The sequence below is a fragment of the Engraulis encrasicolus genome, unplaced genomic scaffold (assembly GCF_034702125.1).
Source record: "Engraulis encrasicolus isolate BLACKSEA-1 unplaced genomic scaffold, IST_EnEncr_1.0 scaffold_29_np1212, whole genome shotgun sequence".
NCBI classification, from domain to species: domain Eukaryota; kingdom Metazoa; phylum Chordata; class Actinopteri; order Clupeiformes; family Engraulidae; genus Engraulis; species Engraulis encrasicolus.
In genome coordinates this window covers 30001-47500 of record NW_026945588.1, presented here as the reverse complement: position 1 = coordinate 47500, position 17500 = coordinate 30001, and the positions used below count along the sequence as shown (strand labels likewise).

The 17500-nt window shown below is 43.1% G+C and overlaps 1 protein-coding gene across 1 annotated transcript in view; it reads left to right on the top strand.

The window, feature by feature from the left end:
- Positions 1-13196, top strand: part of wdr4 (WD repeat domain 4) — a 26035-nt gene extending 12839 nt beyond the window's left edge. The window contains exons 8-11 of the mRNA XM_063193140.1: positions 5989-6053; positions 7705-7882; positions 12310-12382; positions 12831-13196. Of these exons, the coding sequence (XP_063049210.1) occupies positions 5989-6053; positions 7705-7882; positions 12310-12382; positions 12831-13024 (510 nt within the window). The 3' untranslated portion in view covers positions 13025-13196. The remainder of the gene's footprint in view (positions 1-5988; positions 6054-7704; positions 7883-12309; positions 12383-12830) is intronic.
- The last annotated feature ends 4304 nt before the right edge of the window (positions 13197-17500 follow it).

Below are 17500 nucleotides of genomic sequence, written 5' to 3'. Positions count from 1 at the left end.
TGTGTCTTATTGATCAGTTGGAAAACAGACTAGGGATGGGAACCCTAACCCTAACCTAGACTAGGGTTGGGGGATGGGATTATCAGATTAGGGATGGGATATACAAAGCGGATTCCAAAAAAGTTGGGACACTTTGTATTTTGTGAATAAAATCAAAATGCTGGCATTTTCAAAACATCTAATATGTTAATAATGTAGAGCATTATGTACAGACAATATATCAGTTGTTAAAGTCGAGCAGAATTATTGTTTTGAGGTAATTATGTGATCATTTAAAATTTGACCCATGCAACAAATCTCAAAAAAGTTGGGACAGAGCCAAAACATGTTGTAATAGTTGGATAATTCTAAAAATAACACAAGGAAGAATATTTTAAAAAGAACTATATTGACTGCCAACATTAATGCACAACTAAAATACCATCACAGAAAGGCTGTGGCACTCAGCAGCGAAGATTTTGAGGGACTAATTACTTATCTATTACACAGAAAGATTGAATTATCAAAATTGCAGGCATATAAGGCCTATTTCCGTAATATAGAGTTCTGTGTAATCATTGCATGAGTTATGAGATCATGACATACTCGTGGTCAATAAGCAAACTATGACACTCCAACAATGACAGCTCTCGAAAAAAATGACCATAAACACAACACTTGATTAATGCACATGATGCACACATTAAACAGTGTTGCATGCGGAAAAGCTCATTCTATGAACCTAGGAGACATGTGGAACTGTCCTCTGATTACAGGATGGAAAATATTTAATCCTTTTTGAAAATTATGGAGTCATGCACCCTCCAGGTTATATAGAAAATGAATACTTCAGCTTGATTTAGTGGTCAGTCTGAAAGACAGCATATACGATGGTAAGGGGGTGCAGAGGTGACTTGGTTAGGGTCTTCTTACTCATGTAGAGCATTAAAATGAATGTGGAATGATACATACAAACTTTAAACAGCAAACATGGCTACCAAGGCATTATATTTTGGAGCACCGCCTTTAGATATTGTCCCCTAATGGTGGCAAATTTAAATCTCTACTATGTTCCAATAGTGTGGTTCCATCATAAGAGTAAACAGGTCACAAAATTGTTTTCTTGCAGTCAGGATATGCCACATATTCAGCATAATAAAAGGTAAGCAAGTTGAAGAACATACCTATCAGTTGAGCTGCTGAAATCATGTCTCGCACATCAAAATATGTAATTTTTTAATAAAATTATGCCATCAGTCAAAGTATTTAACTGTTCAGTCTCATCCCTTGTGTTGTGTTTAGTCTTATCTAATATAAAATGCATTTTATTGGCCCTGTCCCAACTTTTTTGGGATTTGTTGCAAGGGTGAAATTTTAAATGATCACATAATTCCTCAAAACAATAATTCTGCTTGACTTTAACAACTGATATGTTGTCTGCACATAATGCTCTACATTATTAACATATTAGATGTTTTGAAAATGCCAGCATTTTGATTTTATTCACAAAATGTAAAGTGTCCCAACTTTTTTGGAATCCGCTTTGTAGACTAGGGATGGAATATCGGGATCGGACTAGGGATGGGATATCAGATTAGGGATGGGATATAGATTAGGGATGGGATATCGGGTATTGTAAATTAGGGATGGGGTATCGGGTATTGTAGATTAGGGATGGGATATCGGGTATTGTAGATTAGGGATGGGATATCGGGTATTGTAAATTAGGGATGGGGTATCGGGTATTGTAGATTAGGGATGGGATATCGGGTATTGTAAATTAGGGATGGGGTATCGGGTATTGTAAATTAGGGATGGGGTATCGGTATCGGGTATAGGGATGGGATATAGGGATGGGATATAGATTAGGGATGGGATATCGGGTATTGTAGATTAGGGATGGGGTATCGGGTATTGTAGATTAGGGATGGGATATCGGGATGGGATATAGGGATGGGATATAGGGATGGGATATAGGGATGGGATATAGGGATGGGATCAGGGCCGCGTTATCCTATGGTGCAACCGGTGCTGCAGCACCGGGCCCCGCCACTAGAGGGGGCCCCGGACGTCGTGAGATCAGAGAGATTGGAAAATATGAAACGATATTTTGAGACAATCAATTGTACTTTTGACGCATTTCGCCATCCGTAGGCAAGCAGAGGCGCATATGCATATCTTGTCACCAGGCTAGACAGGCAGCTTGGGCCCCCCAAGACTGTAGCTGGGGAACAGTAGTGGCGATTTGTTACAAGTGTTCTTTCTTTTTAAGTATCGCTTGGCCCCCCTACTGAGCCTAGAATCGCCTCTGCGCACGCTGGAATCGGAGGTCGGAACTTATCATTTCAGTCAGATGCTTCTGGTTGTGTGCCACCAGTGAAAACGGTGGTCAATAATTTTATAGTTTGATGATGGGCTACTGTCTAAAAAAGATGTGAGAAACTCGGCGTCAGCACTTGCTTCAGATTGTACGGATAAACTTCAGCCCGGCATGGATTAACGCATTGAAGAGAAGGTTGGCAACGTTATCCATTTTTGTAATGTCAGTGTTATAATCGCTTTTTGTAATAATTGTTGCATAGCGATCATGAACTTGTGCAATCATGTAGGCCTAAGCTAAGCAAACAGACCACAGCACACCAACCTAACTTTATCTTATTCTATTGTTAAAACATGGGGAAATAAATCACGCACCCAACTGCATTCGCGAAACAAAAGTCTTGCATGGCGCGGCGAGGACCACTTCTGAGGTGTTTTTTTTTTAAAGTGTTCACAATAATGCTACGTAGCAAGTGCACCAACCAGCACTCAAAGTTCTGACAGTCTGACAACAACAGGGCAAGCCAATCTAGCAAACACTAAAATGAGGCTAGTCGCATTTTCCTAAAGCAATGTTACGGCTAGGCCTGGGTATTGATTGACAATTTTCGGTTCCGGTTCCATTTCCGGTTCCTTCGTTTCGGTTCCGGTACCAGAACGGTTCCATTTTCGGTTCCTAGAAACCCTGAATTAAACATGCAGTTACCCAAAGTGGCCAGTAGATGGCGTAACGGGTCTGTAAATCATGAGTTTCCCTGCCTGCCACAAGGCGGCGCTCATCGTGACTTAAGCAATGGCGGGTTAAAGGCATTTAATTCTATACAGCATTCATGATTAATTGCATGCTGCAAGTTGTCCTCTCGGCATGGCTTGGCAAGTATAATAAACGGTTTTGATACTGATAAATGTACTCATGTCTGATTAAAATTGTTCTGCTGTACGGTGCAACTTCACTTCTGGTACCAATCCTATGTCAAGCGTGCCTGACATGATTTTTTAATGTAGCCAGTCTGTCGACAGCTTACCAAAACAGAGACCCAAGATTGCCACTTTCTAGTGGTAAAAACAACCTGTCCTTCTCCTACAGACATGTGTTAGGGCTTGTTCGAAAGCTGAGATTCTTAGCTTTTTACAGGTTTTTACGGCACGTTTTTATGTTCTTTCAATCAAAAGTTATTGAACTGTAAGCGGCCGCTGTTGCAAGTAAAAAAATAGCGCTTTCCAACCTTTTTTTTTTTTTTTTTTTAAATCTCGTCATTTTTTTCCTAACAGCCAGCGATCTCCTTAACCTAGACCTACAGACATGTGTTAGGGCTTGTTCGAAAGCTGAGATTCTTAGCTTTTTACAGGTTTTTACGGAACGTTTTTAAGTTCTTTCAATCCACAGTTATTTAACCTTAAGCGGCCGCTACTTCAAGTAAACAATGGCGTTATTCTCCAGCCGGATAGAGAGGAAATCTTTTTTGTCGCTGTGTTCTTTGTTCCCTCGAATTAAACCGACGGTCTAAATAGGCTACATTTGTAGGCTACGTCCCCAACATAAGACCAGTTATTTCTAAGTTAGCTCTTTTCATGGAAAAACATGTTTCCAAGGAGTCAGAGACATCTTCCTGAAGAGTCGAGGTCATGGTTGAGGTTGACGGTGTTGCAGTTTTAAAGATGCTGCAACTCTCTGCACGCAAGTTAATCGAATGCAAGAGCAGTGTTTGAACAGGTTGGATGTATTGCCATTCTTGCATGATATTAGTTTATCGCAGATATTGCAGCGCGCTCCTTCCTTATCTACTTTCCTGAAATATAGCCACGCTTTCGACGGCATGTTTTTGTTTCTCAAGTAGTACAATCAGCTGGTTGAAAATCAGCTGTCTTATCAATCGTTTAAATGAGGTGCGAAACGGGAAGAGGAGGAGCGTGGTCAGTTTGTGACACTTGTGGTTGGCTGAAATGGCCGCGTGCTTAAACACACATTTGATGGCTCTGACAGTCAGACTTCAGGAACCGAAACGTGGAACCGACAGACAAGGCACGTTTCGATGCCAAGTAGAACCTTAGCTTTTAATTCGGTTCCATCAAAGAATTGAATTTCGGTACCCAGTCCTAGTTATGGCCATTTCCCTAAAACACTGTAATAGGTCTAATGTCGATGCTCTGTCAGTGTATATCTTTGCGTTCGGCTTTGTGTTCAGTTAAAACATGCCTGGGTACCACTCGCGGATTGTTCAGTTAGCAAGTGGCTCTTATCTGGGAGGGAAAAAAACTTGCGTGATACATCCACATCCACATCTAAACATTTGATTTGGCCTACGAGTTTGCACCGTAATCTACTGTAATGATTGCACACTATTGCATTGTAATGCACCATCTAGATGAAAACCGCTGACTTCTTAATTGGTAGCCTATATGGTACATTTTGAGGGGATTTCGTGACAGCTTCACTTTGCTGTGGTTCGCTGCTAAGGGGATTCCCCTTCCTCGCGTCAAGCGACAGCTGAGTAGGCTACTTTCCTCTGACAGACAGCTAGTCTTTCCAAGGCCATTGGAAGTTACATTAATTAACACGTGTTTCCCACGACGGTTTGGATTCGACAAATTGGTCGGCAGCAACGTATCAGAGACTCTTGGTTGTGCTTCTGTTTGGTAGTTCTAGCTGAGCCGACGTTTACTCTGCTAAACGGTAGCACAGAATCTCCTCCCTGTCAGCTGGCTAGCCTTCCAATGGCTTGCGTTGCGACTGGTGAACTCAGCAGGGGGTTCCGCGCACCCTTTTTTGTGTTGGAGTAGAACGTGTAGCCTGGGTTGTTTCATGCGTTTTAAATAGGCTATGGCTCATTATAATGTGGTGTAGGGGCCCCGGATTGCGTCTGCACCGGGCCCCGGCGAGGGTTAACGCGGCCCTGGGTGGGATATAGGGATGGGATATAGGGATGGGATATAGATTAGGGATGGGATATCGGGTATTGTAGATTAGGGATGGGATATCAGAGTAGGGATGGGATATCAGATTAGGGATGGGATATAGATTAGGGATGGGATATAGATTAGGGATGGGATATAGATTAGGGATGGGATATAGATTAGGGATGGGATATAGGGATGGGATATCAGATTAGGGATGGGATATCGGGTATTGTAGATTAGGGATGGGGTATCGGGTATTGTAGATTAGGGATGGGATATAGATTAGGGATGGGATATAGATTAGGGATGGGATATAGGGATGGGATATCAGATTAGGGATGGGATATCAGAGTAGGGATGGGATATAGACTAGGGATGGGATATCAGAGTAGGGATGGGATATAGGGATGGGATATCAGAGTAGGGATGGGATATAGGGATGGGATATAGATTAGGGATGGGGTATCAGAGTAGGGATGGGATATAGATTAGGGATTGGATATAGGGATGGGATGGGATATCGGTATCAGAATCATCCAGATTAAAAATGTCTTTTACAAGGCGCCCTGACCAAGTGGCAGCACAAATTATACAATTAAAATTCCAGTTGCATTGAAATAACAAATCAAGCAAAACAATTAATAACAGTCTCAAGCGATCTCATCCTGGAATTAAAAATGCTCAATTGGTGGTGTGTGTGTGTGTGTGTGTGTGTGTGTGTGTGTGTGTGTGTGTGTGCGTGTGTGTGTGTGCGTGCGTGTGTGTGTGTGTGTGGTGTGTATGTTACTGCAGAGGTTGTGTGTGAGACGCATCAGCAGTTCCACAGATGGGAAACACCTCGCAGTGCTGTGTGACGGGTAAGAGGAGCTGTGTGTGTGTGTGTGTGTGTGTGTGTGTGTGTGTGTGTGTGTGTGTGTGTGTGTGTGTGTGTGTGTGTGTGTGTGTGTGTGTGTGTGTGTGTTAGTTTGTGTTACCTCATCATCAGGTTGCTGGTGTGTGTGTGTGTGTGTGTGTGTGTGTGTGTGTGTGTGTGTGTGTGTGTGTGTGAATGTTACCTCATCATCAGGTTCCTGGTGTGGGTGTGTGTGTGTGTGTGTGCGTGTGTGTTAACGTGCGTGTGTGTTATTCCTTTAAGTCGTGTTCAATGTGTCCGTGAGCATGTCATTTCATTTCATGTATTGTGTATTCAGCAGGGACAGTGCACAACATACAGTTGAGCCAGATTATAGCCCTGAGGCTAATTGTCATCTGTAGTCCCTGGACAGGAAGGTTTTAAGATAAAAAGGGATTAAAATTAATAATGATACAAAAATGTGACAATAATACAAATAGGCCTACATTATATTTACAAATAGGCCTACATGATGTTTCCAAATAGGCCTACATTATAATACAAATAGGCCTACATTATGTTTCCAAATAGGCCTACATTATGTTTCCAAATAGGCCTACATTATGTTTCCAAATAGGCCTACATTATGTTTCCAAATAGGCCTACATTATGTTTCCAAATAGGCCTACATTATGTTTCCAAATAGGCCTACATTATATTACAAATAGGCTACATTATATTACAAATAGGCCTACATTATAATACAAATAGGCCTACATTATGTTTCCAAATAGGCCTACATTATAATACAAATAGGCCTACATTATGTTTCCAAATAGGCCTACATTATGTTTGCAAATAGGCCTACATTATATTACAAATAGGCCTACATTATATTTACAAATAGGCCTACATGATGTTTCCAAATAGGCCTACATTATAATACAAATAGGCCTACATTATGTTTCCAAATAGGCCTACATTATAATACAAATAGGCCTACATTATGTTTCCAAATAGGCCTACATTATAATACAAATAGGCCTACATTATGTTTCCAAATAGGCCTACATTATGTTTGCAAATAGGCCTACATTATATTACAAATAGGCCTACATTATGTTTCCAAATAGGCCTACATTATGTTACAAATAGTCCTCCATTATATTACAAATAGGCCTACATTATATTACAAATAGGCCTACATTATATTTGCAAATAGGCCTACATTATATTACAAATAGGCCTACATTATATTTGCAAATAGGCCCACATTATATTTGCAAATAGGCCTACATTATGTTTGCAAATAGGCCTACATTATATTTGCAAATAGGCCTACATTATATTACAAATAGGCTACATTATATTACAAATAGGCCTACATTATGTTTCCAAATAGGCCTACATTATGTTTCCAAATAGGCCTACATTATGTTTGCAAATAGGCCTACATTATATTACAAGCAGTGCTGCGTTGCTTTCCCTCAGTTTCCTGTTTGCTGTGATGCGTTTCCTGTCTCCTGTGATGCATTTCCTGTCTGCTGTGATGCGTTTCCTGTCTGCTGTGATGCATTTCCTGTCTGCTGTGATGCGTTTCCTGTCTGCTGTGATGCGTTTCCTGTCTGCTGTGATGCGTTTCCTGTTTGCTGTGATGCGTTTCCTGTCTCCTGCAGGTTGCCACGGCTACAGCTGTTCGCGATGACATCAGACAAGGCCACGCCCACCCAGAGTCTCCCTCTGCCCTCGACGCCACGGGATACGACCTTTGACCTGCAGGGACGACTCTGGATCCTATTGGACGACACACACACACCGGCCGTGCTCTACACACACACGGGAGACTCCTGGGAGGTACACACACACACACACACACACACACACACACACACACACATACACACACACACACACACACACACACACACACACACACACCAGACACCTGGGAGGTACACACACACACTTCAGATTTTTCTCTGTTTATTCGCCTACGAACGTTTCGTGCAGAGCCCTTCTTCAGCGTGTCTTGGCGATAGCCTTCGCTTCCTCCATTCATCATGATATTATGTGGCATTCAGCACCCCGTTATAATCTGCATTAGTACAGGCATAACAGTATGGGTGTTAGTAAACACAAAAACAAAAACATAAAACAAACAAACAAACAGACCGTCCTCATAACATGAAGTCAGGGAATAGTGGACAAAGAGAGAGGGGGGGGGGCGTGGGGGGGTCATCCAATGGTGCTGTAACCAAAGAAAATGGTCCAAGGAGGGGTGCAGGCCTAGCCTAGCGAGCCAGACCCGTACAGCAAAAAGCTGTACTAGGGTCTAGGAGGGCTGGGCAGCAGTGTGGGCGGGATAAACGGTTGCTTCAGCACTCAACGCCACGCAATTGGATGGCAAACAACCAATCCCCACACACTTCTGTGTAACGTCACAGCTGTCTTGTGAAGCGGCAATTCCGAGCCGTCGTAGCAGTGAATGCGTGTGATCACCACAGCCACAAACAAGTTTCCTAATAAATCGTGTTTTCACTTACATAGTTCAAAAAATGCCTCGTTTTCAACCACACGGCCCTTCTTGATCATCCAGCGAAATGTTGAGCAATTTGGGGCTTGTTAAATGGTTATATTTATGATTGTTGTCAACATGGCATGTTCGGTGTTAGCTAGCTAGCTGTATACCCATAACTAATACACGGCTGGATTTAGCTCTGTGTAATTGACGACAGATTGGCTAGCCGCTAGCTCGGTAGACTCTAGGTGTCATTCCCATCTATTTAGTAAGCGACTTACAGACTTTCAAAGCTCCCAAATGTCTCGTTTTTAATTACATGGATCTTATTAGAATTTGGGGCAGGCATATAATACAAGGCTGGATACCTAGCTCTGTGTTATTGGCGACAGGTTAGCTAGCCAGCGAGGGCCCCTTTGTAGGTGGAGCGGCAAATTCGAGCCGTCGTAGCAGTGAATGCATGTGATGACCACAGCCACAAACAAGTGTCATAAATCGTGTTTTCACTTATACAGTTCAAAAATGCCTCGTTTTCAACCACATGGCCCTCCTTGATCAACCAGCGAAATGTTGAGCCATTTGGGGCTTGTTAAATGGTTATATTAAGACTGGATACCTAGCTCTGTGTTATTGGCGACAGGTTAGCTAGCCACTAGCTTGGTAGACTATGCCATTCCCATCTATTTAGTAAGCTACTCAAAGACTTTCAAAGCTCCCAAATGTCTCGTTTTTAATGGCATGTGTCTTATTAGAAATTGGGGCAGCAATTTCATTCTACACCTACAGTAGTGGTCTGATAATAGCGTGTGACTATCTGGTCCTGTAAAATGCTCAACTTAGCTTACCGAGCTAGTTTAAAACATCGAATGATCAAATGGTATTGTGTTGTGATCTATTTGTGTCCGATAAGTTCATGGTGTATTATTACATCAGTCCAAGTCAGACACGAAATGTATTATCATCCAGGCTTTTTAAATTAAGTGCACTTTCGTGCTGTACGTAGCACGGACGGACACCATGCTTCTTCTTAGAAAGTTTCCTGTTTACTAAGTAGCCCGGCCCCCCTCGCGATTTGATTGGCCCTGTCATCGGATAACTTCCAGCCTCGCAAAACGACCGGGGTCCGCTAGACTGCCCCCGGGAGCAAATTCAATTTGCGGTCGCTAGGGGCGTCTAGATTTCTAGGCTAGTGCAGGCCTAACTGAAGAGCAAGGAGGGGTGCAGGCCTAACTCAAGAGCAAGGAGGGGTGCAGGCCTAACTCAAGAGCCTCTACGAAGTTCAAACAGTTCACACACAAAATGTCCCCAAGCACTTTCTCCTTTACTTCATAAGACACTAGGCTTGGGCGATGTCCCCCTAATTGACAGCTGACGATGTTTACAGTGAGACGATGCGATGGACGATGACATCGTCTGGGGGGGGAAATAATTTTTAAAAAAAATATTATGATATATTTTGTATTTATTTTTATTATTCATCTTCAGCTAAGGTATTATTTAATTCTATTTAATTTAAGAGTAAGTGAAATATATTAATAGTATTATTACATTCTGGGGGAATTTTTTTTAAACCTCCTCAGCGTTCTTGCTCAGCTGCTCAGAGATGGTCGCTGAGATGCAGAGATCCCCCGCTGACCCCTCCCCCTCGCCCTTCTCGTCTCTCCTCCCGTGTCACCTGCAAGCCCAGTGCTTGCTACTTTACCATCAGTTCATTGCGTGGCGTTTTTGGGAGACTTGTCAATAAATTTGTTACATCTGTGAGTTATTTATCTGTGTAACTATTTTAAGACGACCTATGCGGTGCGTTTTTGCACAGGCTAGTAGGCTATAACTTTAGCCCCTCTCGCTCACCAGAAAACTAAATGGGAAAGAGATGAGAACCCATGCGTGATTGCGTGCCCTCTCGAGAGGCTTTGCAATGGATTTTAGCCCCGACTTTGTCAATTCCTAGCACTAGAATACGGAATGTTTTGTTTTAGGTCATATCGAGACTTTTTTCCCCTCATCAATGGAGTTGATCAATGGATAGTTCTACAAGTAGTTCTGGCGGTGAAGCCATGAAGACGAGTGGGCGGACATGGAACCGCTTGCTCACCTTATTGACAGTGGGCTTATCAGAAGTGTACACTCTTGAGTGGCTGCTTCACAAGACATCTCCACCGCGAATAGCGATTAAACATTTTGAGGTGAACCGTTAAACACGAAATGCCCACAATTGCCGAACGTGTTGCTTATCGTCATGTTACTCCGGAGGAGCCAGCTAGGTAATGCGTAAAGAGTCCCCTTTGTAGTCAACAACTTAGGTCACAGAAATAAATGAACGATATCACTTAGGCCTACTTACATACATCTGCAGCAAACAATAGTTGGGCTTAGTTCACAAGTTTTTTTTTTTAATTCCATTGTGTTTTTTTCGTAGTTATATAATTCACTCCGCTTGGGGCTTGTGTTCACAACTTGTCTTGAAAACCGCTGCTACTACTACGGATTTTACGGTAATGTGATGTCAAGTACCGTAATGATTACTATAGCAGCGGCTTCAAAAATACACAAGTACAAGATTCCTTGGCATCACGATGTTTGCCGTCCATCGTGATGCCAGCTGTCCATCGCCGATGGACGATGATATCGTCTATCGGCACAACCCTAACACACACACACACACACACACACACACACACACACACACACACACACACACACACACACACACACACACACACACACACATACATCGGCCTTGCTGTACACCAGGGGTGTCAAACATACGGCCCGCGGGCCGCATCCGGCCCGCCAGAGGGTTCCATCCGGCCCGGATGTTTAAAAAAATATATATATATATATATATATATATTTTAAATGAAATAACCGAAATGCGCAATTACGGCCCTCGGGGCAAAATCGAGACCTGCATGACATTAACCCAATGGTCCCTCTGTTACACTGTATATATGTAGTAAAGTGCACCTCACACTTCTATTATAAATAGTGAATTTGTACTGTAACAGGCATTTCATAAAGCTCATATATTATAGACCTCATATATAGAGATAAAATGTTAATACTTCTTATTCGTATTGTATTGGTATTGGTTGTAATTAAATAATAAATATAATTGGATTTGTATTGGTTCCTATTAAGCTCAAACTGGAAACGGGATGTTAGAATACGTGAAAATGCAGGAAATTACATATAAGAAATAAACATTTTTCTGGGGGAAAACCCCCAGACCCCCGGCCAAAATGAACTGTCCCATTATATTTAATTAATTGACGGTTGGCAATGAATGAATGAAGTCAAGGAAATTTTGCATAGGATTATCAGTATTGCATTGCTTTCTACATATTCAACACACTTAAAACGTGATAGTACTGAACACTAATCCTCTGCTTTACTTTTTTTTTTTTTTTTGCGATGATGTTACTAATGCGGCCCGCTTGAGGTCCACATGGGTTGTATGCGGCCCCCGGACCAAAATGAGTTTGACACCCCTGCTGTACACAGTCACACACACAGTCACACACACCCCTGAGATATCGTATTGATAGCTAACGCTGCTTATGTTTGCTGAAACCTTTTCCACCTGAACTCAGAAGGTGAGAATAGGGAATTAATGTGTCATGTCATACAGAGCTGACCGTGTGTGTGTGTGTGTGTGTGTGTGTGTGTGTGTGTGTGTGTGTGTGTGTGTGTGTGTGTGTGTGTGTGTGTGTGTGTGTGTGTGTGTGTGTGTGTGTGTGTGTGCGTGCGTGCGTGTGAGTAGCAGTGTGATGCAGGACAGCCGGACCTGAAGAGAGTGACGGACGTTCTCACCAAACACAACCTGCCGCTCCCAGGTAAGACAGGAGCCTGTGGGGGTGTGTGTCTGTGTGTGTGTGTGTGTGTGTGTGTGTGTGTGTCTGTGTGTGTGTGTGTGTGTGTCTGTCTGTCTGTGTGTGTGTCTGTATGTGTGTGTGTCTGTGTGTGTGTGTGTGTGTGTCTGTCTGTCTGTGTGTGTGTCTGTATGTGTGTGTGTCTGTGTGTGTGTGTTCGTGTGCGTGTCTGTGTGTGTGTTCGTGTGCGTGTCTGTGTGTGTGTCTGTGTGTGTGTGTCTGTGTGTGCCTGTGTGTGTGTCTCTGTGTGTGTCTGCTTGTGTGTGTCTGTGTCTCCCAGTTCTACAAAGTGAATTTTGTGATTACATTACTTAACTTTGCATTTTGCAGACACTTTACAAACAAAATTACAAACAAAATTACTGTGTGTGTGTGTGTGTGTGTCCGTGCGTGTGTGTGCGTGTGTCTTCAGGTGTGTGTGTGTCTCAGCTGTACAAAGTGGCGTTTGACAACACCGCCACCTACAGGCAGCGCAAGGAAGAGCGTCTTCAGAAGACGGAGCTCAACACCAACACCAACACCAAGGCCAAGGCCAAGGCCAGCCCGCAACGCAACGGGGCCAAGCGGCCGCGACACACACACCAGACGCCGCCTAGCAACGCCTAAATACCTAGCAACGCCTAAATACCTAGCAACCCTGGCCCCTAGCAACCCCGAGTACTATGGGATGCCAAGGACAACAAGATTATTATTTTTTTTAATCTTTTTTTTAATCAATATTATTTTTTTGAACAAACTCTTGGCTGAAATGACTAATGAAATAAAGGACTGTAATTACGAGTGATGTGTGTTACTGTATTATTTTATATGATGTGTTATTCTATTTAACTCAGTACTGGAATCAAAGACTCGCCTGCTAGGCTAGCCAGGCTGTACCCTCCTAGTGACGCAACCCGTTCAGAGCTGCCTCTGGTCAGGCCAAGAGCAATACAATATCATTTCTGAGCTCCCGAAAAATCGGGAACTCCTCCCACTTTGACGGGAACTGTCCAACCATTAGCAAACCAAGGGAGGCAGGTCAACCATCCAGGGGGTCGTTTCTCGACAGTGCCTTTGCTAACGACGTTAGCCATTTTGTTCGTTCTTAAGACCAACGTTGTAACCAAGGTCTTAAGTCGCTCGTAAGACAGTCTTCCGGCTTGGTCTTAAGTTGGTCTTAAGTTGTTCTTAAGTTGTTCTTAAGATGTTCTTAAGTTGTTCTTAAGTTGGTCTTGCTCCTGACATTTCAGCGTCTTGGGGCAGGTTCAGGCAGAGTTCAAGTGACAGTGATTGATTACTGCCACCAAGTGCACAAGCGTCTAACTTTTACCACACAAAATGTCCAATGATTAGACAATTTTAAATATATTTGGTTGTGTATGCCGTCTTCCTGCCAGCAAGTCCTTACGTCCAACGTAGGCCACAAGAAAAAAAATTGCAATTAAGAGCATTGTGCCTGAAGATGTGCAGGAAGATTGAAAGGTGCGTCAAACACAGTAGGCTACACATGACATCTTTATGAAAGTCGTTAAATACCTGTGAAGACAATCATGCCCCCAAAATCCACCCAATAACCAAATGTCGCTGTACATATCACTGCACAATAACATCGCGCCAAATAACTTCGCAATGGCGTCAGCCACACGGTCCACTGTCACTGCGCACCAGGGAGAGGAGGCAGAGAGTTGCGAATATGCCCGAATTGCGCGCGCGCCAGCCTGGATGCACACACACACACACACACACACAGTGTGTGTGTGTGTGTGTGTGTGAGAGAGAGAGAGAGAGAGAGAGAGAGAGAGAGAGAGAGAGATGAGTGGAAGTGGATATACTGGATATACTGTTGTGCAGATAAGGCACCTGCGCTTAATTTAAAATTCAGCCGAAATGGATATGCTACCAGTTACCACCAGCAAGTGAGAATTAGGATAGTATACATGCCATCACGCTTTCACCGGCCATTTCTGTGTAGTTATTTGGAGTGATTATGCTACAGTGATATGTAGACCGACATTTGGTTATTGGGGATGGATTTCGGTGACATGATTGCGTTGACAAGTATTTAACGACTTTCATGGAGATGTCATGTGTACTGTGTTTGACGGACCCTCCGTGCATCATCCCTTCCTGCACATCTTTACGCGTAAAGGTCATAATGGCAATTGTTTTTCTTGTAGCCTATTTTAGAATGATCGATTCCTTTCAGTTATCATTTCAAACATCATTGAACTGTCCACTCTGCGTGGGGAAGGACCTCGCTGTTGTCTCGCACTTAGAGTTCTTCTACATGCGTTCGGGTGTTGGCAGTGTCAGAGGCCAGCCCGAAGGCATCCCTTTGGGTTTACAGAGTTTAAGCTTAAAAAATAGCCTACATCTGATCAACTACAGTAAGACTGAGCTTTCTCCAGCAAGCGCCTTGAGTCACTTCAAGTTAGAGATATGGGTAACAACGGTTAGACATATATTTGACCCACAACAGAGACCCAAAGACAGCGCGACATTGTGTGTGGTGTGTGTGGTGTGTGTGTGTGTGTGTGTCCATATTCTCAACCATCTGCCTCGCGCATATGACAGCGGGCCGCGTTAAGTAAATGTGCAATGATTCAAATGTGATGTCGCATGCCTTCCAGAGTAGGCTATCCTCACATTATTTCATTAAGCTGCATTTTTTCCCAGGGTTGCGATGGGTTGGAGTTCGTGTAGCGTAGTCTATAGACAACAATGACATAGTAGAAATGTTCACAATGTGTGCGCAATCCGACCACGTTGTGCGCGCGTGGGTATTTGTTTCCCACTGCGACAACATATTGTGAAAATTAGAACTGAAGCGGACTCAGAGGAGAATATTATGGATGTTAGAGATTTAAAAGTCCATGCATACATTTATCCCTTCGGGTCTAGAATCATTGCTATTACCCTCCGGCAAGGCATGACAACCACTCATCCACCAACCACCGGTTTCTGAGAGAAGTAGCATCAGGGCCGGTTTTTAGCATAGGCCGGCTAGGCGGTCGCCTAGAGCGCCATGTGAAGAAGGGGCGCCGAAATGGCGCTCTCCTATGCATAATTTTGCGATATGAAGTTTTTTTATGAAGTCGCAATCAACAAAGAGTGGCGAAAGCGCTCCTCACGGCAAAGCGCCCCTCAGCCAATAGTAATATCTCTTCCAACTGTCTCTGGGAAGTCTGTGAACCAATAAACAGACAGTTCTGAGAAAGGGGGCGGGACTAGTGACAGCGTGCGGTCTATTTTGAATTTGGAGACTCACTCGAGAGACAGAGGGGGCAAGCGCAAACAGTAGTGCTGCTCTGCTGGATGGAGATTATTATGTTCTCATTAAACCACTCATTGCATGATGCAGGAGTTTCAGAGGGTGTTTTGGAACTATGTGATTTAATCAGCAACCGTTTGTGATTATGGAAAGCCTAATAGTTATGAGGTTACTATTTGGAATTAGAGAGAAAAAGAGCTTTGTTTTTGATCAAAGAAATCGCTAGTTAGCATGCTAACATTAGCCAAGTATGCCAAGCAATGAAATCCAGTAAAGTAGCTGTTAGTAGCCTACTTACTACTCACTAATACACCCACCTGATATCATAATAGCCTACTTGCTTAGGTTGACAAGCAATGTAAAGTAAGACTGGTGCAATGTTTAAAACAATTTTAGCTGCCATATCTCCTTCCATCCACATGAACTACCTGCTTGTTGTAAGCTTAAAAAAACATTAATTTCCAGACCAGAATGACATAGCCTACATTAATCATGTAACAGAACCATGCACAGCAGACAAGTGAGGCTATTTACTATATTTTGTATATTATGAAATTCAATAGCGTGACAGCTCTTCTCCCTTTCTCTCACCCTGTCCCTCCAAACACATAGATAGCCCCCTTCTCATTCTCCTACTCACAAATGCACCACTATTTCCAGTCCAGAAATTAAATTGGTTTGGAAGACAGCACAAATGTGTAGCTTATTAAAATTGTTATGCTGCCATGCTTTGTGATGCTGTAGATAGTGTAGATCAATGCAGACCTCCTTGGTAGGCTTATTGTCTACACATGCATTTTACATGCAAATGTACTGTATCACTCTCCTGGCATTTCAATTTCACGTTACAATTCAAACACATTGATAACCTCCCTCTCATCTGGGGTTGGGGGCCCCACCACCATCACATCCAACACACCGCACAGTGAAGCTACTTTCATGCGACTCAATCTGATGTGTTGGTCGCCTGTCAAAAAGAACCACAAATCCATTTGATGAAAAACGGTTATTGTTCTTGATGCTATTTAGTTAAGCTTACTAAGGATATTAGTCTTGTGTTCTGTGAGGTATAAGAAAGATTTTTTTTTTCTTTCAAAGGTAGGGGGGGGGGGGGGGGGGGCGCCAGAAATCAAACTCGCCTAGGGCACCAAATAAGCCAGAACCGGCCCTGAGTAGCATACTCAAGACTTATCGTAAATTGATTTAGCAAAACCGGAATAAAATATAAGACATTGTGACATGTAATGCATTATTTGGTTTATGCTGTCGAAGAGGGATGGTTTTGAGGGCACGGTTGTGTTGACAAAGATTTGTGGACTTTGATAGCGTTGTAATTATTGTATCTGACAGCCACGTGAATCATGACGCCGTCACTACTTTGTTTGCGACCAATGCAGCCGAGCTGAGGCGAGACACTCCAAGCATTTCCGAAGACTTCCTCGTCTGAGAACGTACGTACGTACGTCCAAAGGTTGGTCGCGACTTCGGTCGGTCTTGCGTCTAAAGACCAACGTAAGACCAACTTAAGATCAACTCAAGAGCAACTTAAGACCAACTCAAGAGCAACTTACGACCAACTCAAGACCGACTTAAGACGGTTAGCAAAGGCAAGAATCGAGAAACGGACTCCAGTTTGGGAAATGTTAATTGTTATGCTGTTGGTCAGACAAAGTCTCGAAGAGATTTGAAAGTCGATAATAATCAGGCTACTGCTAGGCATCTTTTAGGGCTTGTAGTGGTGCATGCTGGGTAGTGTGTGGTGTGGCTGCTCACCTGCTAGGTATCCTTTAGGGCTGCTAGTAGGTGCAATCGACTTTGTTGCTGTCAATCGA